The sequence below is a fragment of the Haliotis asinina genome, chromosome 4, assembly GCF_037392515.1.
Source record: "Haliotis asinina isolate JCU_RB_2024 chromosome 4, JCU_Hal_asi_v2, whole genome shotgun sequence".
NCBI lineage: Eukaryota > Metazoa > Mollusca > Gastropoda > Lepetellida > Haliotidae > Haliotis > Haliotis asinina.
Window position 1 is genome coordinate 20516898 of NC_090283.1, and position 17556 is coordinate 20534453.

At 39.9% G+C, this 17556-nt stretch overlaps 1 protein-coding gene across 1 annotated transcript; it reads right to left on the reverse strand.

Annotated features, from left to right (window-relative positions):
• Window positions 1–243: 243 nt before the first annotated feature.
• Window positions 244–10113, reverse strand: LOC137280833 (uncharacterized). The gene is made up of 4 exons (XM_067812031.1): window positions 10050–10113; window positions 1527–1727; window positions 1056–1298; window positions 244–536 (listed from the first exon to the last, which is right to left on the reverse strand). Exons 1-4 carry the CDS (start codon window positions 10111–10113, stop codon window positions 244–246), a joined length of 801 nt encoding a protein of 266 aa, XP_067668132.1.
• Between the last annotated feature and the right edge of the window lie 7443 nt (window positions 10114–17556).

A 17556-nucleotide genomic window follows, 5' to 3' on the forward strand; every position in this document is an offset into this window, starting at 1 on the left:
CAACCTCGGTTTTACTGATGACGTTGAGCAAGTCCTGTAAATGTGGTATGAAGAGAGCCTATTTGTGTAGCCTCAGCGGTTGCAGAGCTACCTCGGTGAAACTTTCTAATGGCCAACACCCTCCGCGTAGTACTACAGTTAGTGATAACAACACAAACTTGATATACTCTTAAAACATGTAGGGGAACCTGGAATTTGAAGTCTGGTAGAAAGAAAACCCATTGAGGAACGTTACAATGGCATTCATTTTGTGTATGCAGCATTATTGCACGATATCACCACACTCAAACACAATACTACATGGGAGGCTCCTACACGTGCATGGGGCGTCATGATGAATCTTGACTTTTTCCAAGCCGGTCGATAAATCACTGTTGACCATTTGTCCGATAAATTTTCTTGCAATAAATTACACATCAAGTCGATGCATGAATGATGCTGGTTACAAACGATGCCACAGTCGCCGACTGTCACTGCTGAGGTGGCCAGGAACGGCTCGGACACCTTCACGTTCGGCGACGAGGTGTAATGTGAACCTATGGACGATACATTATTTTTATAGTATGAACGGGATTTCATCACCCATACTCAAGGATTGCTCAGGCATCTTATTACTCTTAGGCGAGGCGGTTTGTAGTATGCCACAAAAGATGCTTTTAATCCATTTGTGAATGGATGTTCTTCAACGTGCCAGTCAGCTGACTGACGGTCCTGGTCATAGGGACACAGTGACACGACACAACAAGATCATCTTTCTAGACAGAGCTAACATGGGTCCATACAGCCCTAGAAACATAGTAAGTTCTAGTAATTAAACGTTAAACTCCAATGTTATAGCACGTAAATAATCAAGATCGGGTGGCACGATAGCCATGTACCATTTGATTATAACATCAAAGTCGCCGTCACTGACGAACAGATCCATTCAATGGTCTCTTAGGATCAGCGGTGTTTGTGTCATCCTTGCACAAAGCTAAGACATATCAGCTCTTACTAAGGTCGTATATATATATAAGATGTTATGATTCAGAGGTTTCAGTCAATGGTTTACTCACAACATGGCTTCACGGTCCTTTTCCCTTGCACGTCAACATGTCCGATTGTAAGGAATACGTCACGTGTGGATCGCCTTGAGACTCGGATAAAGCGGACGGGGAAGGTGGCGTTGCAAGTGAAGGTGAACTTCTCCCCAGCAGAAACGACGCTTGGCACATTTCCACACAACACCACCTGGACATCAGAGCAGAGACTGACGTCTTTGTCCATCACCTCCACGGTTGCATTTGTCAAATTGGAATCTGAAAACATAGAGTTCAGGGTAGGTGTTACACATAATCTATGTTTCTTAGGTGGTACAAACTGGTTTCTTTAAATGGTATTGCGTTGTGCCATTTTAACAAACTATCTTAAGTGTTTTCAAATAAAAAAGTGACTATTCTCCGAAATGTATCATTACAACTACAATACAGATGGTGAATAGGATATGGACTGACACTGACTATATATATATATATATATGTATGTACTTGCTGCGCTTTGGTTTCTTGCTGTGACGGTGATGTAGCTGATAGTGAAGTAACCCCTTAGGTCCACCTCCCACCATGACGGGTTGCCGTTGAATGTCATTGCTCCGTCTCTTAAATACGATATATTGAGAGCATGGCCAGCATAATTACTTTCCCAGGTACTGCTTTGTTTTGCCTCTTTCCCATTTGAAATATTTTCACCTGCAAGGGAAATGTGAAGAGACCAGGAGAAAGGTGGAGGCTCACACAGACACAATACACAGACACAGTCATACACACAGACACAATACACAAACACAGTCATACACACAGACATTCGCAGACACATTGACATACACATTCACATTGCTTCTTAAATCATTGTTCGAGTTGGAGTAAAAGAACTCATTCATTCCTGTAGCTACGTTAATATCAAATCCTGTCTTAGTAGAAGGAAATCATTTGTGGATACAAAGAGTACCACACACACTCGTATCACCAGCCACTAATAACAAGACAACACGCGTGTCTGATAAGGGTGATGTGGCAGGATGGTGGGGCAGCTAGGCAGTTAAAACTTTCTAAAGTTAAAAAAGACTCGTGTTGGATTGCCCACATGTAAACATGTGCTGAACCCATCTCTAAATTCCCCCACTCTGATATGGCGGAGTATTGATAAATCGGACTAAAACTAAGTTATTGCATTTCAGATGTTTCATACCGTCGACTACGACATATTCCTCAGGATGGACGTGTCCTGGTTTGAGTTATACAACCAGGACAGCATCCCGGGCAGATGTCACAAAACAATTTTGCCCCTAACACCTATCATGAGCATTTGTGTGTTCCTACATAATATTTTTTATCACTATTTTTTATTTGAAAGGTACAGGTACTACATGACTATAGACACAATCAAGTGAATACTTTGAGATATATGTACATATAATATATTATTGTATACAATATATTTCCACATTAAGAACACTGAATGGGTAACATGCATAGTGTGATTTTTTCACTGTTAAGACATTTTCATATGACAGCAAGGGATGGAAGAGTAGTTTTACAGTTATGACATGAAGGCCAAAAGGTCCCCAAACTCGTGTATTGTGTATTACGTATGCTGCACATGCATTAACTGGTATATGATATTTAGATGTCGCTTTAGTCCGTGTATGGTAGGGATAGATTTTAAACGTCTCTTTGCAAAGATGAATTGTTTTGCAGACATTATAATTAGGTTTAAGAGCCCAATTCTCCTTTCTTTACATCCCCAAAATAAATATGAATTATAATACCAATGCATATTGGTTTGAACCTTAAATATAAAGTAATAACTGAGAAAAAAGAAAGTGTTATTAAGAAATGATTTGTATGAGTATGATCGCATCATCATGGGAAATCACCTAGCCCCGACGTCCGCCAAATCAGGAATGTGGATTCTTACGCTAAGACATTTGTTTTGACCTGTTCTGTTGAGCTGTGATCATATGTTTTGTGTAAGTCTCCTTCAGAATGTTTTCGTGGTAGTACAGCATCTGTAACTTCCATCACACAAGACACCCATTCTACATTCATGGGTAGAATGTGTGGAATCGAACCTCGGTCTTCAACGTGACGAACACACATTTCAACCAATAGGCTACTCCACTGCCCCTAGTTGTAAAACAGAAAGCCGGATAAAGGCATCGATATTCTCATCAACCCCGTTAACACTTGTCTTGTAAACGTCAGCTATATATGTTTTGGTGAAGAAATATTAAACGGTTTTCATATATTGATCCAGAACTTAACACAACCAAAGACATGGATGAATCTGATGTCGCCCATGCCGGGCAATTTTATCAATAGATAATAATAAATAATAAATAGATAATGTGTCATGATACTGATAGACATACTTTAATTTATTATCAAAGCAAAAAGACATGAGTTTTAAAATAGGTAAAGATTTCTCACTGATTTCATAAGATTTCTTTAATGACGTATTGTTCCAATTAAGGGATCAATACCTATCTCTTTGCAAAAGTTATTCTAAAAGGTATCCACATGACTTTCAGTTTCATTTGATTTTCCACTATAAAATGTATATGTGGATCTAACGTTTTGATCAACCTAATAATCATTCAAATCCATCCATCCATTCAAATCCATCCATCCATTCAAATCCATCCATCCATTCAAATCCATCCATCCATTCAAATCCATCCATCCATTCAAATCCATTTCATATCCATGGGATCATACGGAATATTGCGACCAAAGTCCTCACCAGCTTCACTAACCTTCAAATACCTTAACTCACACATCTTTTACAAATGTTGACATAACAAATAATGTCAAATAGAATTGATTCTACAAAAGCAAGATTTAGGGATGTCAACTACATTATTGTGAATAACTCTTCCTTTCCTTAACGCAAACCAAGTTTAAATGCCCTTCAACGTTGAACATTGACGTAATATAATATTATAATTGATTATGTAACAACATCTCAGTAATTATAAACGTTTAACATATCTATGCTACATCCGTCATGATATACTGACCCCGAGTGTCGTGCAGGTTGGAGATGCCAAGATATAGCACTACAATGGCGAGCACATTGCCAGACGTCTTGTTGACAGGAGCCATCGTGAAAATGAATGTTCAAGCAGAGAGACGTGCCGTCAGAACATGCAAAACATCAAACACGATGCGGTTGACTAAACTGAGCCCATGACAACAAAGTCGGAATAAGATCTCTCTGAAAATGTTTGCAACAACATGTGCATCATTTATCATACTACAATAGAAAAATGTTCTTTTTGACATCACGCCAAGTTCTCAAGAAGCAGTACTAGTGAGTCAACTGAAACGCCGATCGGTTTTCTGTGACATAACAAGCATGTTATACCTATAAAGCATTTTCAGAAATTTTAAACTTTCATGCGAGCCAAAAGCTGTTGTTGTAACCACTTATATGTATATGAAGCATCAAACAGACACCACTTGGTTTTTGGAGAATTTTGCTGTTGTTAAGGCGTAAATAATTGACACCAGAACACTATACCGTACGATGTTTCAGAGAGAAAACCAAACCTGGAAAATATTGCATGCAAGGTTAAAATGCTCCACTGCGTGCATTCTAGGATCTGAAAATGTGAATACTGAAAATCAACATCATAATTATGATTCAACAGTGAGCTCCGTGTATCCGTCATAACTGACATGCAATGTTAGAGTTTCGGATGTTCATGAGAATGTGAGCACACCAAGCTGAATGGTACACGCCAATCATGGCCAAAGCAGAAATATAAGTACAAATGTTGGCTGATTAGAGCAACTGAAGGCAACATATGAATGTTTTGGCATATTCGTTTGGTGTTGGAGTTATTGCTCTGTCCAACATCGGTACATATTCCACAGCCATGTTCATGCATCCTGAGGAATCCCACACAACTAGATTCATGATTGGTTCAGACAGCTGTGTTGTTATCGGGACGATGTTGCCTTTTGGTGAATGTTTTCTGCTTGGGTTTAAACCTGTTGTTTCTTTTGTTTGTACAAATTAGATTTAACAGTGATAACTTTCTTCTGTACGGTAGTTTAATTACATCTGGTCCATCAAATTGGCCAAGATCTTGGGGCTCACACAACGTTTGATTTGCCAAGGCTAAGCACTAGACTCGGTTCAGTTCGTGTCAAACTCATGAGTCGGGATCAGATTACCCTTCTTTATTTGTTCAGATAACTCTTACAAGCTAGGATACAGTTCCATTAGATATGGTGAAGCCTTCTACAATCACTTGCAAAAATTGAATCTAAGTCACCAGAAAAGCTTGACACACTGTCCCCAGCAGGAGTGCAAGTGGAGGAAGGGTAGCCTTCTATAAAAACAACGTCCCATTAAACAAATATACACAAATATTACTATAGTAAAACCAAACCCGTGTACTCCAGGAATTATTCAAAAATATTGTTCCTTCTTATCAGTATTTAAACGCTGGTTCTACCTGAGGGAAACTTCATGTAACAGGAGCAGATATTGATCTTGACTCAGTTGCATCACACCTCTTAAAGACCATACCTCATTGGCAAAGAGGCAAGCCAGAGGCAGACACAAAAGATACCAGTTGAAAACATTAAGCTTCAAGCAAGCTATTTATCAGCAACGGTATGCATAACTGGGACTTAAATATGTTCATTTTAATCATTGAAATATTTCCCCAAAGTACATGCAATCTGGGCAATGTTGTCTGTGATTCCTTATTAAGTCTCCAGGCTCATAAAAGGTTTCATTGAATTATCGCCCGATTCTCGATATTGGTCTTACATCTGACCAGTGCTAATTTGATCACTGTTGGTTACCCAGCCACGTTTCTATTGCAGGTAAAACAACACCTGATGCCTTTCACTTCCCTGCATTAAATATAAATAACACGAAGGACTTCTCAGTTGAGTGAAAAAATGACGAGAAACCCAAACGGGTCTAATAAATTTAATGGCAGTTAAGCAAGTTATAATGCGCCTGCTTGGCTGACATTGCAGACACGATGAAGTCATTCTCTAACGATGCAGCATTGGTCATACATGTTGTGCAACTAAGTATATGGTGAGGGGAGAGTATCCTTGGTTTTGTAAGTGAGAGTCAGGGGCGGAAGGGAAGCATTTGTTCAAGGCGTTCGCTCGTCACGCCGAAGACCTAGGTTCGATTCTCCACATTGGTAAAATGGGTAAAGCCATTTACTGGTGTCCACGGTCCTGATATCCCTGGGAGACTGCTAATAGTTGTGTAAGACCCATCTCACTCAGTTCGATCCTTTCATCGGTGTTTGTTTAAATAGTGCATCTTGGCATTCATTATCAATGTACATCGGCACTGGTAATACCATAATGTCTACAGGGAAACGCGCTGTTATCAGATGCTCTATTCCCATGAACCCAGTAAGCAACCTATCTTTGGTTGCTAGCGGTCCATGGCCAAGGTTTACTTCATACTAAACATACAATCAAAAAATTGTTGATGCAGTGTGTTCTGTAGTTATACATTGATACCTACCTGACTGTTTTACGATCCTTCGTGATGCAGTGTGTTCTGTACTTATGCATTGATACCTACCTGACTGTTTTACGATCCTTCGTGATGCAGTGTGTTCTGTACTTATGCATTGATACCTACCTGACTGTTTTACGATCCTTCGTGATGCAGTGTGTTCTGTACTTATGCATTGATACCTACCTGACTGTTTTACGATCCTTCGTGATGCAGTGTGTTCTGTACTTATGCATTGATACCTACCTGACTGTTTTACGATCCTTCGTGATGCAGTGTGTTCTGTAGTTATACATTGATACCTACCTGACTGTTTTACGATCCTTCGTGATGCAGTGTGTTCTGTAGTTATACATTGATACCTACCTGACTGTTTTACGATCCTTTGAGATGCAGAGTATCATAATCATAATCAGATTTACATCTGAGCACTAATGCATTACACTTGGCCATCATACGCCACAGTAGGAACTCTCATATATTTCCCTCATATCTAACTATTACTAAGATGATATTGAAAAATGTAAAACCTTCAATATTGGACACTACGAAAGAGTGAGTGAGTTTAGTTTTACGCCACACTCAACGTTATTCCAACTATATATGGCGGTCTGAAAATTGGCGAGCGTAGACCAGACTATCCAGTGATGCACAAACATCATCTGCGCAATTGTGTAAAGTAACGGCCAGGATGTGGTAACAACACTACATGACCCGCCCCTAAATATTGTAAAACTCAAGTATGCAAAAGGCTAAAAGCACCAAGAATAAAAAGGAGCAAATGAATGCCAAGATGCAAATTATGAACTGAAACATCAACGCCTTCCTATGTCAAAGGAGTTGTGCAATGAAGAGGAAACTTCATGCACATTTAACTCTGCTGTCTGCAGTAGACCTTTTTGTTCATTGTTTGTGCATGGTACTGAAGTGCCAGTTCCAATCAACCTATCATTATACTGTGTATGGATGGCTGTCAAGATGGTTTCTGTTGGAGTCTGTGAGTTTAGTTTTGCGGGGCTTTTAGCGATATCCCAGCAATATTATGTCGGGAGACACCAGAAATGGGCTTTACACATATTCCAGTGTGTGGAATCGAACCCGGAGGGAGTTGGGATATGACGGCATGTGCCAGTAAGTCAGCGAGCGTGTCTACCGATGCTGTTGGTCACCTCTACGACACGAGAGAACCTACTGATCGAGAAGAAAGGCGCATGTCACAGACTAACAGCCAGATACACTCTTCAAAAATGGAAACCCAAAATGAAATTTAAAAATCTCACAATTTCATCTACGATCTTTGCAAGTACTGTACACGAAAATGTGACGTCTCATAGCTGCCGATCGAAATCAGGCAATTGGACGATTGCAAGCTGGCGAATCAAACAAAGAGTGAGGTGGCAAGGATCTTCAACGTTCATCCCAGCACAGTAACTCGAATGTGGAATCGATTTCACCAAATTCGACGAATGACCTTCCAAGATCAGGAAGGCCTAGATTCACCACACCTGCTCAAGATTGGTACAGCCGGGTAACCCACCCACGCGACCGTCATCGTATCGCCCGGGACACAGCTCAAGAACAGTTTGGAGTCCGATCAGACAATCAGGAACCGTCTCCGAGAAGTAGGAATACGTGCCAAACGTCTAAACGTTGCCCCCTTCTTGACACGACTCCATCGACGTCGACGAGTGAGATGGTGCCATGGAACCTGGCAAAGTGGAGGCGCGATGAATCCTGTTATCTCCTCAGGCGACGTGATGGTAGAGACCATGTCTACATACAACGTCATATACATTTTGCTCCTAAATGCATCAGACAGATGGACAGATTCGGTGGGGGTACTGTATGGTATGTGTGTGTGTGTGTGTGTGTGTGTGTGTGTGTGTGTGTGGAAGGGGGGGTAGGGGGTGGGGAGTGGGTGGGCACGGCAATCTCATACACCCACAGATCGCAACTTGTGCTTGTCCAAGGCAATCTGACGTACAGTCGATACATCGACCAGATTCTCCGTCCGCACGTCCTTCACCTTGTTGACCATCATCGGCCGCTCTCCCAATTGGGCAACGCCAGACCCCACACAGCATGTGCCACCGTGGAGTACCTGGCCAATAGCAACATCAATACCCTCCCCTGGTCCTCCAGATCCCCGGATCTCAACCCAATCGAACACCGTTGGGATCAGATCGATAGACGGGTACGTCGAAGTCGTAATCCACAAGAGAATCTTCGACAGTTATTCCACTTGCTGCAGGCGGAATGGAGAAGGATTCCACACCAAAACATCCAACGACTGAATCAATCTGTACCCTGGAGGTGTCAGGCATACGAGGTATTGGCTTCAACACCACCTGGTGGACAGCAGTAATGACCATTTTTGACCTTCTGGTACAAGCAAGAAAGCACCTTCATTGTGTACAGCTATACTTTCCTGCTGGTTAATAATTCAGTTATGACATTTCGGATATACCCCAGAGAATACATCCCAAAGAATGGACAGTTATCTTCCCTGCACATGAGGAGAAAAGTATCAATGACAATGCTAATCAATAATTAACCAAGGTTAACCTTAACTCCCATTCTTTAACATTGTACGAAAGTTAACTTAGACTTAGGCCTATGGCGTCATTATAGTTTGCTTTAAGATAGTTCGTAAGGTTCTAAGGTGTAGCGTAAATAGATGCACTGAAGATATTAAAAGTTGGTTCTCAGAAATAAAAATAACTAAGAGTGTCACCATACTGTTGAGTGCCGTGAAAAATGTCACACATCGTGACATGCAGAGAGTGAGTCATTTTAAGTCGCATCGGCAATATCGTGACTAAAGCTAGTCCTAAAGTCATAATAAATACATTTCATTCATGAAACCCTGTCAACGAAGGGCAGTAAAATTACTAGATTATGACAGATTTTTTATAACTAAAGCACACACAATTAAAATCATATGCTAACAATTTACCATAAGAGATACAATTTAGTAAAAAATAGCTATACAAGGGATACAGACAAAAAGTTTAAACAGCACTAGCAAACATGAGTTGCATAGACAAAGCCTCCAAAATGAATATGACAAACATGAAACATTCGGTCAGCCAGTATCTTGTGTACTTTTTCGAGTGTCCAAGACACGGGTGGCTCTTGTTCCCATACTCCTCATCAAGCCGATAAAGGAAGTTTGTGTAATCGTAATCCATCCCTGTATCAGAGCTGTGCAGAATCCTGGGTGACGTGTAATTCTATCAAGTTTTAAGTAGATGATCTGAATTACACTTGGCAAATTTTCAAATTCTCATTTCAGTTTTCAAAGTCCCCAAAATGAAAAAGACAAACCTGAAGCACCCCATCATTCATTATCTTGTGTACCGCACACCTTCCTCACATGCCCTTTTCAAACTAATGAAGAAAACATGTGTAAACGCGTTCCATTCCTCTACTAGAGCTCTGCGGAGTCCTGGGTGACCGAGTTCACCCCAGACACCCCAGCAAATTTTAATAATTTACACTTCCACAATAGATATATTGTGAGTAAATAGAAAGACAATGTAATAGATATACTAAAATGTGCACAGCCATGTAACACAAAGAATGTGTGCTTACCATGAGGGTCAAACACAGCCATAAACACAATGAAACAGTCGAAAAACAGGTTCTTATTCCATCCACGAAAAACACAAGCAATACAGTCATTCTATCATCCAGAAGAGATACATACATTCTTGTGTTTCAACGTTATCAATAATATTCTAACTATTATATGAATGACAATAATAAACCTAACCACTATCTGCACAGAAACAAAGTTCCTTTGAATGAAGTTGTATTTGAATATCTAGTCAGAAGGATTAATCATTTATACCACTTCAACCGAAGGACAGAGTCATTAACAATTCATAGTTTTGAATGAACACTTCAAACATGAAAAAGTATTAGTAAGTAAAGATGTACAAAGTGTCCGTGATGCCAGTTTCAGCAATGATGTCACCGTGTTCATTTTGAAATGGAATAGAGAGTATCAGCTGGTAAAATATGGTCTTTGGATAGGGAAGCGATACACGCAAAGACACGAACTTGTGGATAGCAACTCCTTTACTTCGTTAACAACATTTTGGAGTATAATCTTTCATCAGGTATATGCAATAAAATAAAAACATATATAAATATATCCAGCAATACAATGAACGTGGAAACAGATAGCTATATAATGAGTCGAGGAAACAGCTACATACTGACACAAATTTGGTAAAAAATAGCTGTATATAAATAACCTACGAAACAGATAGCTTTATAATGAAAAGGCGAGGAAACAGCCATATAATGACCCAAAATTGGTAACAAATAGCTGTATGTAACAAAAACCCATAAAAAGAGATAGCTATATAATGAAAAGGCTTGGAAACAGCTATATAATGACACAAGATTTGTAACAAATGGCTGTATGTATATAACCTATAGCAGATTGCCATAGAATGAAATAACAAGTAGCTGCATAGTGAAAAACTCTACCAAACACATAGATATATACAGTGAGTGAGTGTGTTAAAATTTAAAGTTACATCGGTAATATTTCAGCCATATTGCGACTAAAAGAGTTAACATATTAACAATGTATAATATAGTATAAACTATAAATTAGGTATGTCGACAAGGGTTTGTAAAACATCTAGAATATCAAAGTGTGAGGCATTACAACTACCCACTACCATTTATATCAAAATGTGAGGCATTACAACTACCCACTACCATTTATATCCTGGCGAGATGCCTCATACAGCAAGCATGGCTTGCTGATGATCAAATCTAACCTGGTTCAAAGATCAAATCAATCTGCGTAATACAAATTATCAACTGAGACACATTAACGCGGGCTGGGCAGTGATTGCTTGTATTACTTTGCCATACTGTCTGCATAGCATCGCTTCTACATAAGACAGATATCTCCTACGGTAGAAAATCTACAGTGGAACATATTGTCATTCCCTGTATTTCATTTTAGACCCCTGTAGTAAACTACTTAACCGAAGAATTTACCTATGAAATGACACCGGTTGATTCTGTTTACCTTCTTGGGGAAGTGAAGAAATTGAAATGTGAGCGCCTGAATTACATGTACTTTTATTCCGACGGTCCCATGTATTTCACACGGTGCTTGCACTATCAATCTTACATAAACAAATTTGTAATCTAGGTATACATAATTATGCACAAAGAAAAATAAACAATATAACGATAAATGTTTAAGAATTATATGTTATACCTATCTGCCAGTCAGGTTATACCTCTTGAAGAACGCTATTGAATAAGAAACCATTTCGACCAAGACATTTCTCTGAAGATAAGTAAATGTACTGAGTACTAGACGGATACAACTGATCAAAATACATCTTAAGAGCTACAGTTCAAACGTTGTTTGACTAAGGTTTCAATAGTCTAGGCCTAGGTAAAGATATCACAAAATCTATCGTAAAGTTTGTGGTGCACAGTTACTGGATATTTCCAAATTTACGCATCAGTGACATTCATTCCCTCTTTTCTTGTACGATATGTTCCCGTGCTCTTATATATTTACAACTGGCTGGCGTGGGCATGTGTTTATGACAAATGTCAATTATAGGATAGGACAGGATACGAATGTGTTTTCATTATACAGGTATATACATTCTTGTGGAAAATACAAAATATATGGAAAAGGTAAGGGTGCTTATATCGACTGAGCTGTATTGATGTCTATGTGGTTGGATACAGTTCAAATGTATGTATAATGATTAATCATGGTTTCGAGTGTGAAAAGCCATTGAAAATGTTTCAGTATGTATTAGTTCTTATTACCCAAACAAAAGTATCAATATAAGAAGTTTAATCTTTCAGTTTCCCAATGTTAATGACAACTACAACATAGGTTCAAAATAATTCCACTTGACCACTCCAGTCGTGTGACTGGTCAAAAAGTAACTTGTATCAGTGGGAAGCATCTGGAATTCAAGATGTAATGTAATTATCTCTGTTCCTTTTATCTTATCAAGCAGCACGGGAAGTTGCATTAGGTAAAATTATTCAGTCTTAACGAGTTAAATAGTGTACATGGACACCAAACAAAAGTCATGATGTTGACCCAATCTACATCGGTTAGGGGGACATTGTAGTGACTCTTGCATTAGATGGTTGAGCCAAATGACAAAGCCTAAAGGGACCATTGCAGCGGGAGTCATGTCAGGTGGATGAGTCAAATAACCTAGATTACGTGGAAATTGCAGCAGTGCTCCCTAGATGATTGTGCCAAATGACAAAGGGTACGACCACCATTCCAACGGAATCTCCGTTAGCTGGTTGAGCCAATTTATATAGGTTTAACAATATTCAAACTTTGTCAAGATAAACCAAAGAATCCGTGTTAAATGATACCCAATAAAATCCGTCGTGTTGATGCAGGTTACATTGGTCACTGGGACATTTCGGCGATTCTCCAGTCTTTTGACTGAGCCAAATAGCATAGGTTACGGGCATCATTCCAACGGGAACCCCAGTAGGTGACCTAGACAGTTAACAAATATTAAAGGGAGATTCAAGCGGTACTACCATTAGATATCCGAGCCAAATTTTATAACCATCAATTGCCCTCCACTGATTTTGCCTCACCTGACCTTGAAAACTAATGATACAACTGAGACCGCGTCAGGCTATTTCGTATTTAGACCTAAGCATAAAGATTCAATGTGACCATAATAACTACACGACTTTCCAACAATCTTAGGTACAATCGAGAGAGCTTTTTTCAAGATTTTAAAGAGAGTCATTGATCAGAAGTTGTTTGATGAAAGTGACAACATTCAAGGTCTCAGTGAAGTTTTCTGCTAGACATTTCAAAATTTGATGCACCAATGACAAAATATATATATCCGATACAATTCCGTGTTTTGTCTTAAACAATATTTTCCCGAATTAGTTCAGGTGAACAAATGACTATACTTAACACATGTTTATGACGGATGTCCCCGGTGGGGCAGGATCATCACTATTTCATAGTGATTCATAAATGTATGCCCTGTTATGGTAACAGCCACTGGATTGTCTGCTTCAGACCCTATGTGTTTACCAAGGCCATCATAGAGCTCTAACACTGCTAACAATCTTCCATCCATGAGTTGTGTTGAGCTCGGCTTTACGTCACATCGTCATTATTCCATGTAGTGTCGAGATCAAGTTTGCATTTATTAGATCAAAAAGAGGTTTTGTTTCAAAAACAGATTTTCGTTTCACTACCATTTTAAAAACAGAAAATGTCACAGCATCAAATACAAAAGCAAGTAATTCGTTTTTCTCTTTACAAAACTACCATTTATGATAGGCCTTGATGGTGGATAGAATCTAAGTCTTCTAGGTTGCTTTTAAGAGTTAAGAGCGAATCAATGATCTGCACAGGTAAAGGATAGAAATCTGATTCCCACCCTACGCTGTATTGGAAACGACTTTTATTAAGTCGAGTGTCGTCAAACACTTTGTTTTCAAATATTTGATGTGAGGCAAGGATGTCAAGTGACGATCAAAAACGATTCTCAGGAATTTATCGTCTTCTGCAACCTTGATAGGCGTACAATCTAAAGATTGGTCTGGATTCTTGTGTGGTTTGTGTTTACAGCAAAAGTGAATGCAATTTGCTTTTGATTTTGAAAACTTAAAACCGTTTTCATTGGGCCATCTTTGGAGTTTGTTAAGGCACATTTGTAGCTGCCTGTCTATTGCGTATTCTTACCACGGCATAAAATATTAAAATCATCTACGAAATGGGACCCATCAACTCAACAAATTAAATGTTCCGTGAGGCTGTAAATTTTGATGCTGAAAAGGATGACAGACAGGATGGTGCCTTGAAGGACGCATCTAGTCATGGTGGAAATAGACAATGTGTAACCCACCCGCACTTTTCTGTTGTTTAAAATCTGGGATATGAACTAAGGAAATCTGCCCACCAGTTCAAATTCATGTAAATCTTTTAAGACAACATGTTTCCACATTGTATCATATGATTTCTCTAAGTCGAAGATGGTAGACACAGCACGTTGTTTGTTGGCAATGGACTTTTTTATAAACATGATTCAAGACGTACTAGATGGTCAGATGTACTTCGGTTCCTTCAGAGACCACGTTGGAGGACACTAAAAAGGTTATTGGTCTCCAAGTACCAAGTTAATAGAATGTTGATTCCATGCATTCAATGGTTTGATAACACAGCTAGTTAGCGATACAGGACGGTAGTTTGAGGGATCAGTGTGATCCCAGCCAGGCTTTGGTATAACGATGATAATGGCATTGTGCCACGAGAGAGAAAAGTTTCCGTTTGTCCAAATGTCATCAAATATATTCTGTAGAGGTTCCAAATTTGTATCAGGGAGGTGTTTCAAAAGCCGATAATAAATATCATCAACTCCTGTCGCAGGTACTTGAGCCTGCCCCAGGGCAACACACAATTCGTGAAGAGGAAAGCTTCATTGTAATCCTGGCAATTATCATGACGAGGAGTGGTTTGCTAAAGCTTCTGCAAGTTTGTTTACAATTTCAGTTGGATTTGTTAAAAGAGAGTCACCATCTTTGAGATGGCGAATACCAGATTTGGATCTTTCCCTTGTTGTTTGTATCAGTACTCCCCCATAATTGTTCTGACCGTTAATGTCGGCCATAATTATGCATGTCTTTGGGGGTTGATTATGCAAGTTTTGATCGTGCAGGTATGATAGGCGGACAGTTGAGGATAGAGTAAGACAGAGCGAACATAGTGTAAACTCTGTGTGTTCAGAGTCACACAGCTTATAGGTTGGTATTTAGTGGAACAGGACTCTGGAGGATGCCCTGTCTCACCAGGACAGAAGTGGTAGATGTTTAGGATTACATTAAAATTAACTGCTGTTGGTGAATGATGGTGTTAATACATCAGTATCGACAGTCGGTCAACTGTAAAATGTGAACAGGTAACCCCCAAAAATTGTAAATAGAAAAAAAATAACCATTAAAGAGCATTTCCTTCGGCTAGACTATTTGCATCAGTGGTTTGCTCTCCAAGCATGCTGATACTCAGATGATCAGGCATGATGACCCATGAAGTCTGGATCATGCTATTTCTGATAGCATGAACAGAAATCCATGGAGAGAAGGGCACCAGCAGTCACCCCGTCAGTGTTGATATATTGTACCTGTACGAGCAGCCATGCCATCATGCAGTTCATGAAACCCGTTATGTAGTACCTACGCCTTGCAGTTTGTGTCATATAGAAGATTTAGTCGGGTATAGTATTTTTCATGCATTGATCGTGTTGACATAATATAACATTCGAGTATGTATGGCTGCTGATACCATGTTCAACATTGTGCAACGTTATCCAGAACAAAGCTGCCATAGTGCCTTCCTACCCGTGCGATATGAATATTCTTCTACCCCTCCATCAATACAATGTAGAAAGAATGTTGCTACACCCTCACAAGCATATCAACAAGCTCCTGCTTGCTGGACATCAGTTAATTCCAATGTTTGCCTCTAGTAAATGGTTCAGGCGAACGACTGGCCACTTTTCAGTAATTTGTATGCATTACTCTATTTGTGTGCATTAGATAAAAGGGGCTGTCTGGTAGCCTAGTGGTTAAGGTGTTCGCTCGTCACGCCGAAGACCCGTGGTCGATTCCCCACATGAGTACAATGTGTGAAGCTCAATTTCTGGTGTCCCCCGCCGTGATATTGCTGGAATATTGCTAAAAGCGGCGTAAAACGTAACTCACTCACTCATTTGATAAAAGCCCGTTATGGATGAATGGTTTGGTGTAGTTCTGACACAGCAATGTTCATGCTTTATGCGGCGTTCTGTAAATGATCCAGACAATCCGGTGATCAACAGCATGAACATCAATGTACGCAATTGGGATACGATGACATGTGTCAACCATGAGAGAGAGAGCATGACCAGTCGACAGACAGACAGATACACGCACGCATGCACAGAGAACAAATACATACATACCTTATAAATTCCAATCATGTTGATATAATAAAGCATGTGTGGTTGTTTTGCCAGTGACGCAATGTCCGACGTTGTCCAACATGTTGCAACGTCAGTCGGAGTCAAGCGACCATTCTGCCTTACCGCCCGAGAGATACGAGCTTTATTCACCACCTCCGTTACCAGTACGTAGAAAGAATTTCAACAGCGTTTTGTAATGGTTTAACCTTGAAATGAGAGGAGTCATTGTCGAATAGCTAACAAGTCTTTAACTGTATGCCTACGGACTGTTCATACGTTGTGACTAAGTGTGCTTGTGTATGTACGTGCGTGTGCGTGTGCGTGTGCGTGCGTCGGCGCGTGCGTTCATGTGTCTGGGAAAGGGGGTGTAGGAGTCGGGGATGGGAGTCAGTCAGTCAGTCAGTCAGTCAGTCAGTCAGTCAGTCAGTCAGTCAGTTACTCTCATGCACGCGGTCCTCCCTCCAAAACATTCCCATGGATGCAAATAAAGAAACAAAGAAACAAAACAAATAAATAACAGCCTCTAATCACATCCTCTTATAATAATGTTAATCATCTCCCAATGCAATATCGGGCACACAATATATTGATTGTTGATTCTGTAGCTATGATACTATGTTTCTCAGGTCCAACACTGTACAACAATACCAGCCAGTCAGCCTTCCAAGCCTATATCATATGAGTTTTATTCCCCTACCATTTATTTCTACAATATATGAAAGGAGGTGTTTCAGTGTTGCATTCATGGCTGCGGAAATTGTCTGTATAAATCGTGGGTGGTACCAAGGCCATACTCGCATGCTACTGTATGAGGCGACATACATTTCGTGACTTCACCTGGGCCAAATGTAGCGATGCTGTGAAAAACAAGCAATATGAACCACCCGGTGGCTTTACCCCCCCTCACTGCATGTCTTGACCATGTACACCACCATTACTTGACAACATCCTTCACTTGATCGGTGTAGGGTGGAGTGAGTGAGTGAGTGAGTGAGTGAGTGAGTGAGATTGGAAG

Excerpts from the sequence above, each read along its gene's own strand:
- LOC137280833 (XM_067812031.1), bottom strand. The coding sequence starts at position 10,113 with ATGGCTGTGCACATTTTAGTATATCTATTACATTGTCTTTCTATTTAC. Across the intron at positions 1,728-10,049 it reads TTACTCACAATATATCTATT|GTGAAAATATTTCAAATGGG; the intron begins GTGGAAGTGTAA and ends TTTCCCTTGCAG. Across the intron at positions 1,299-1,526 it reads AAGAAACCAAAGCGCAGCAA|ATTCCAATTTGACAAATGCA; the intron begins GTACATACATAT and ends CTATGTTTTCAG.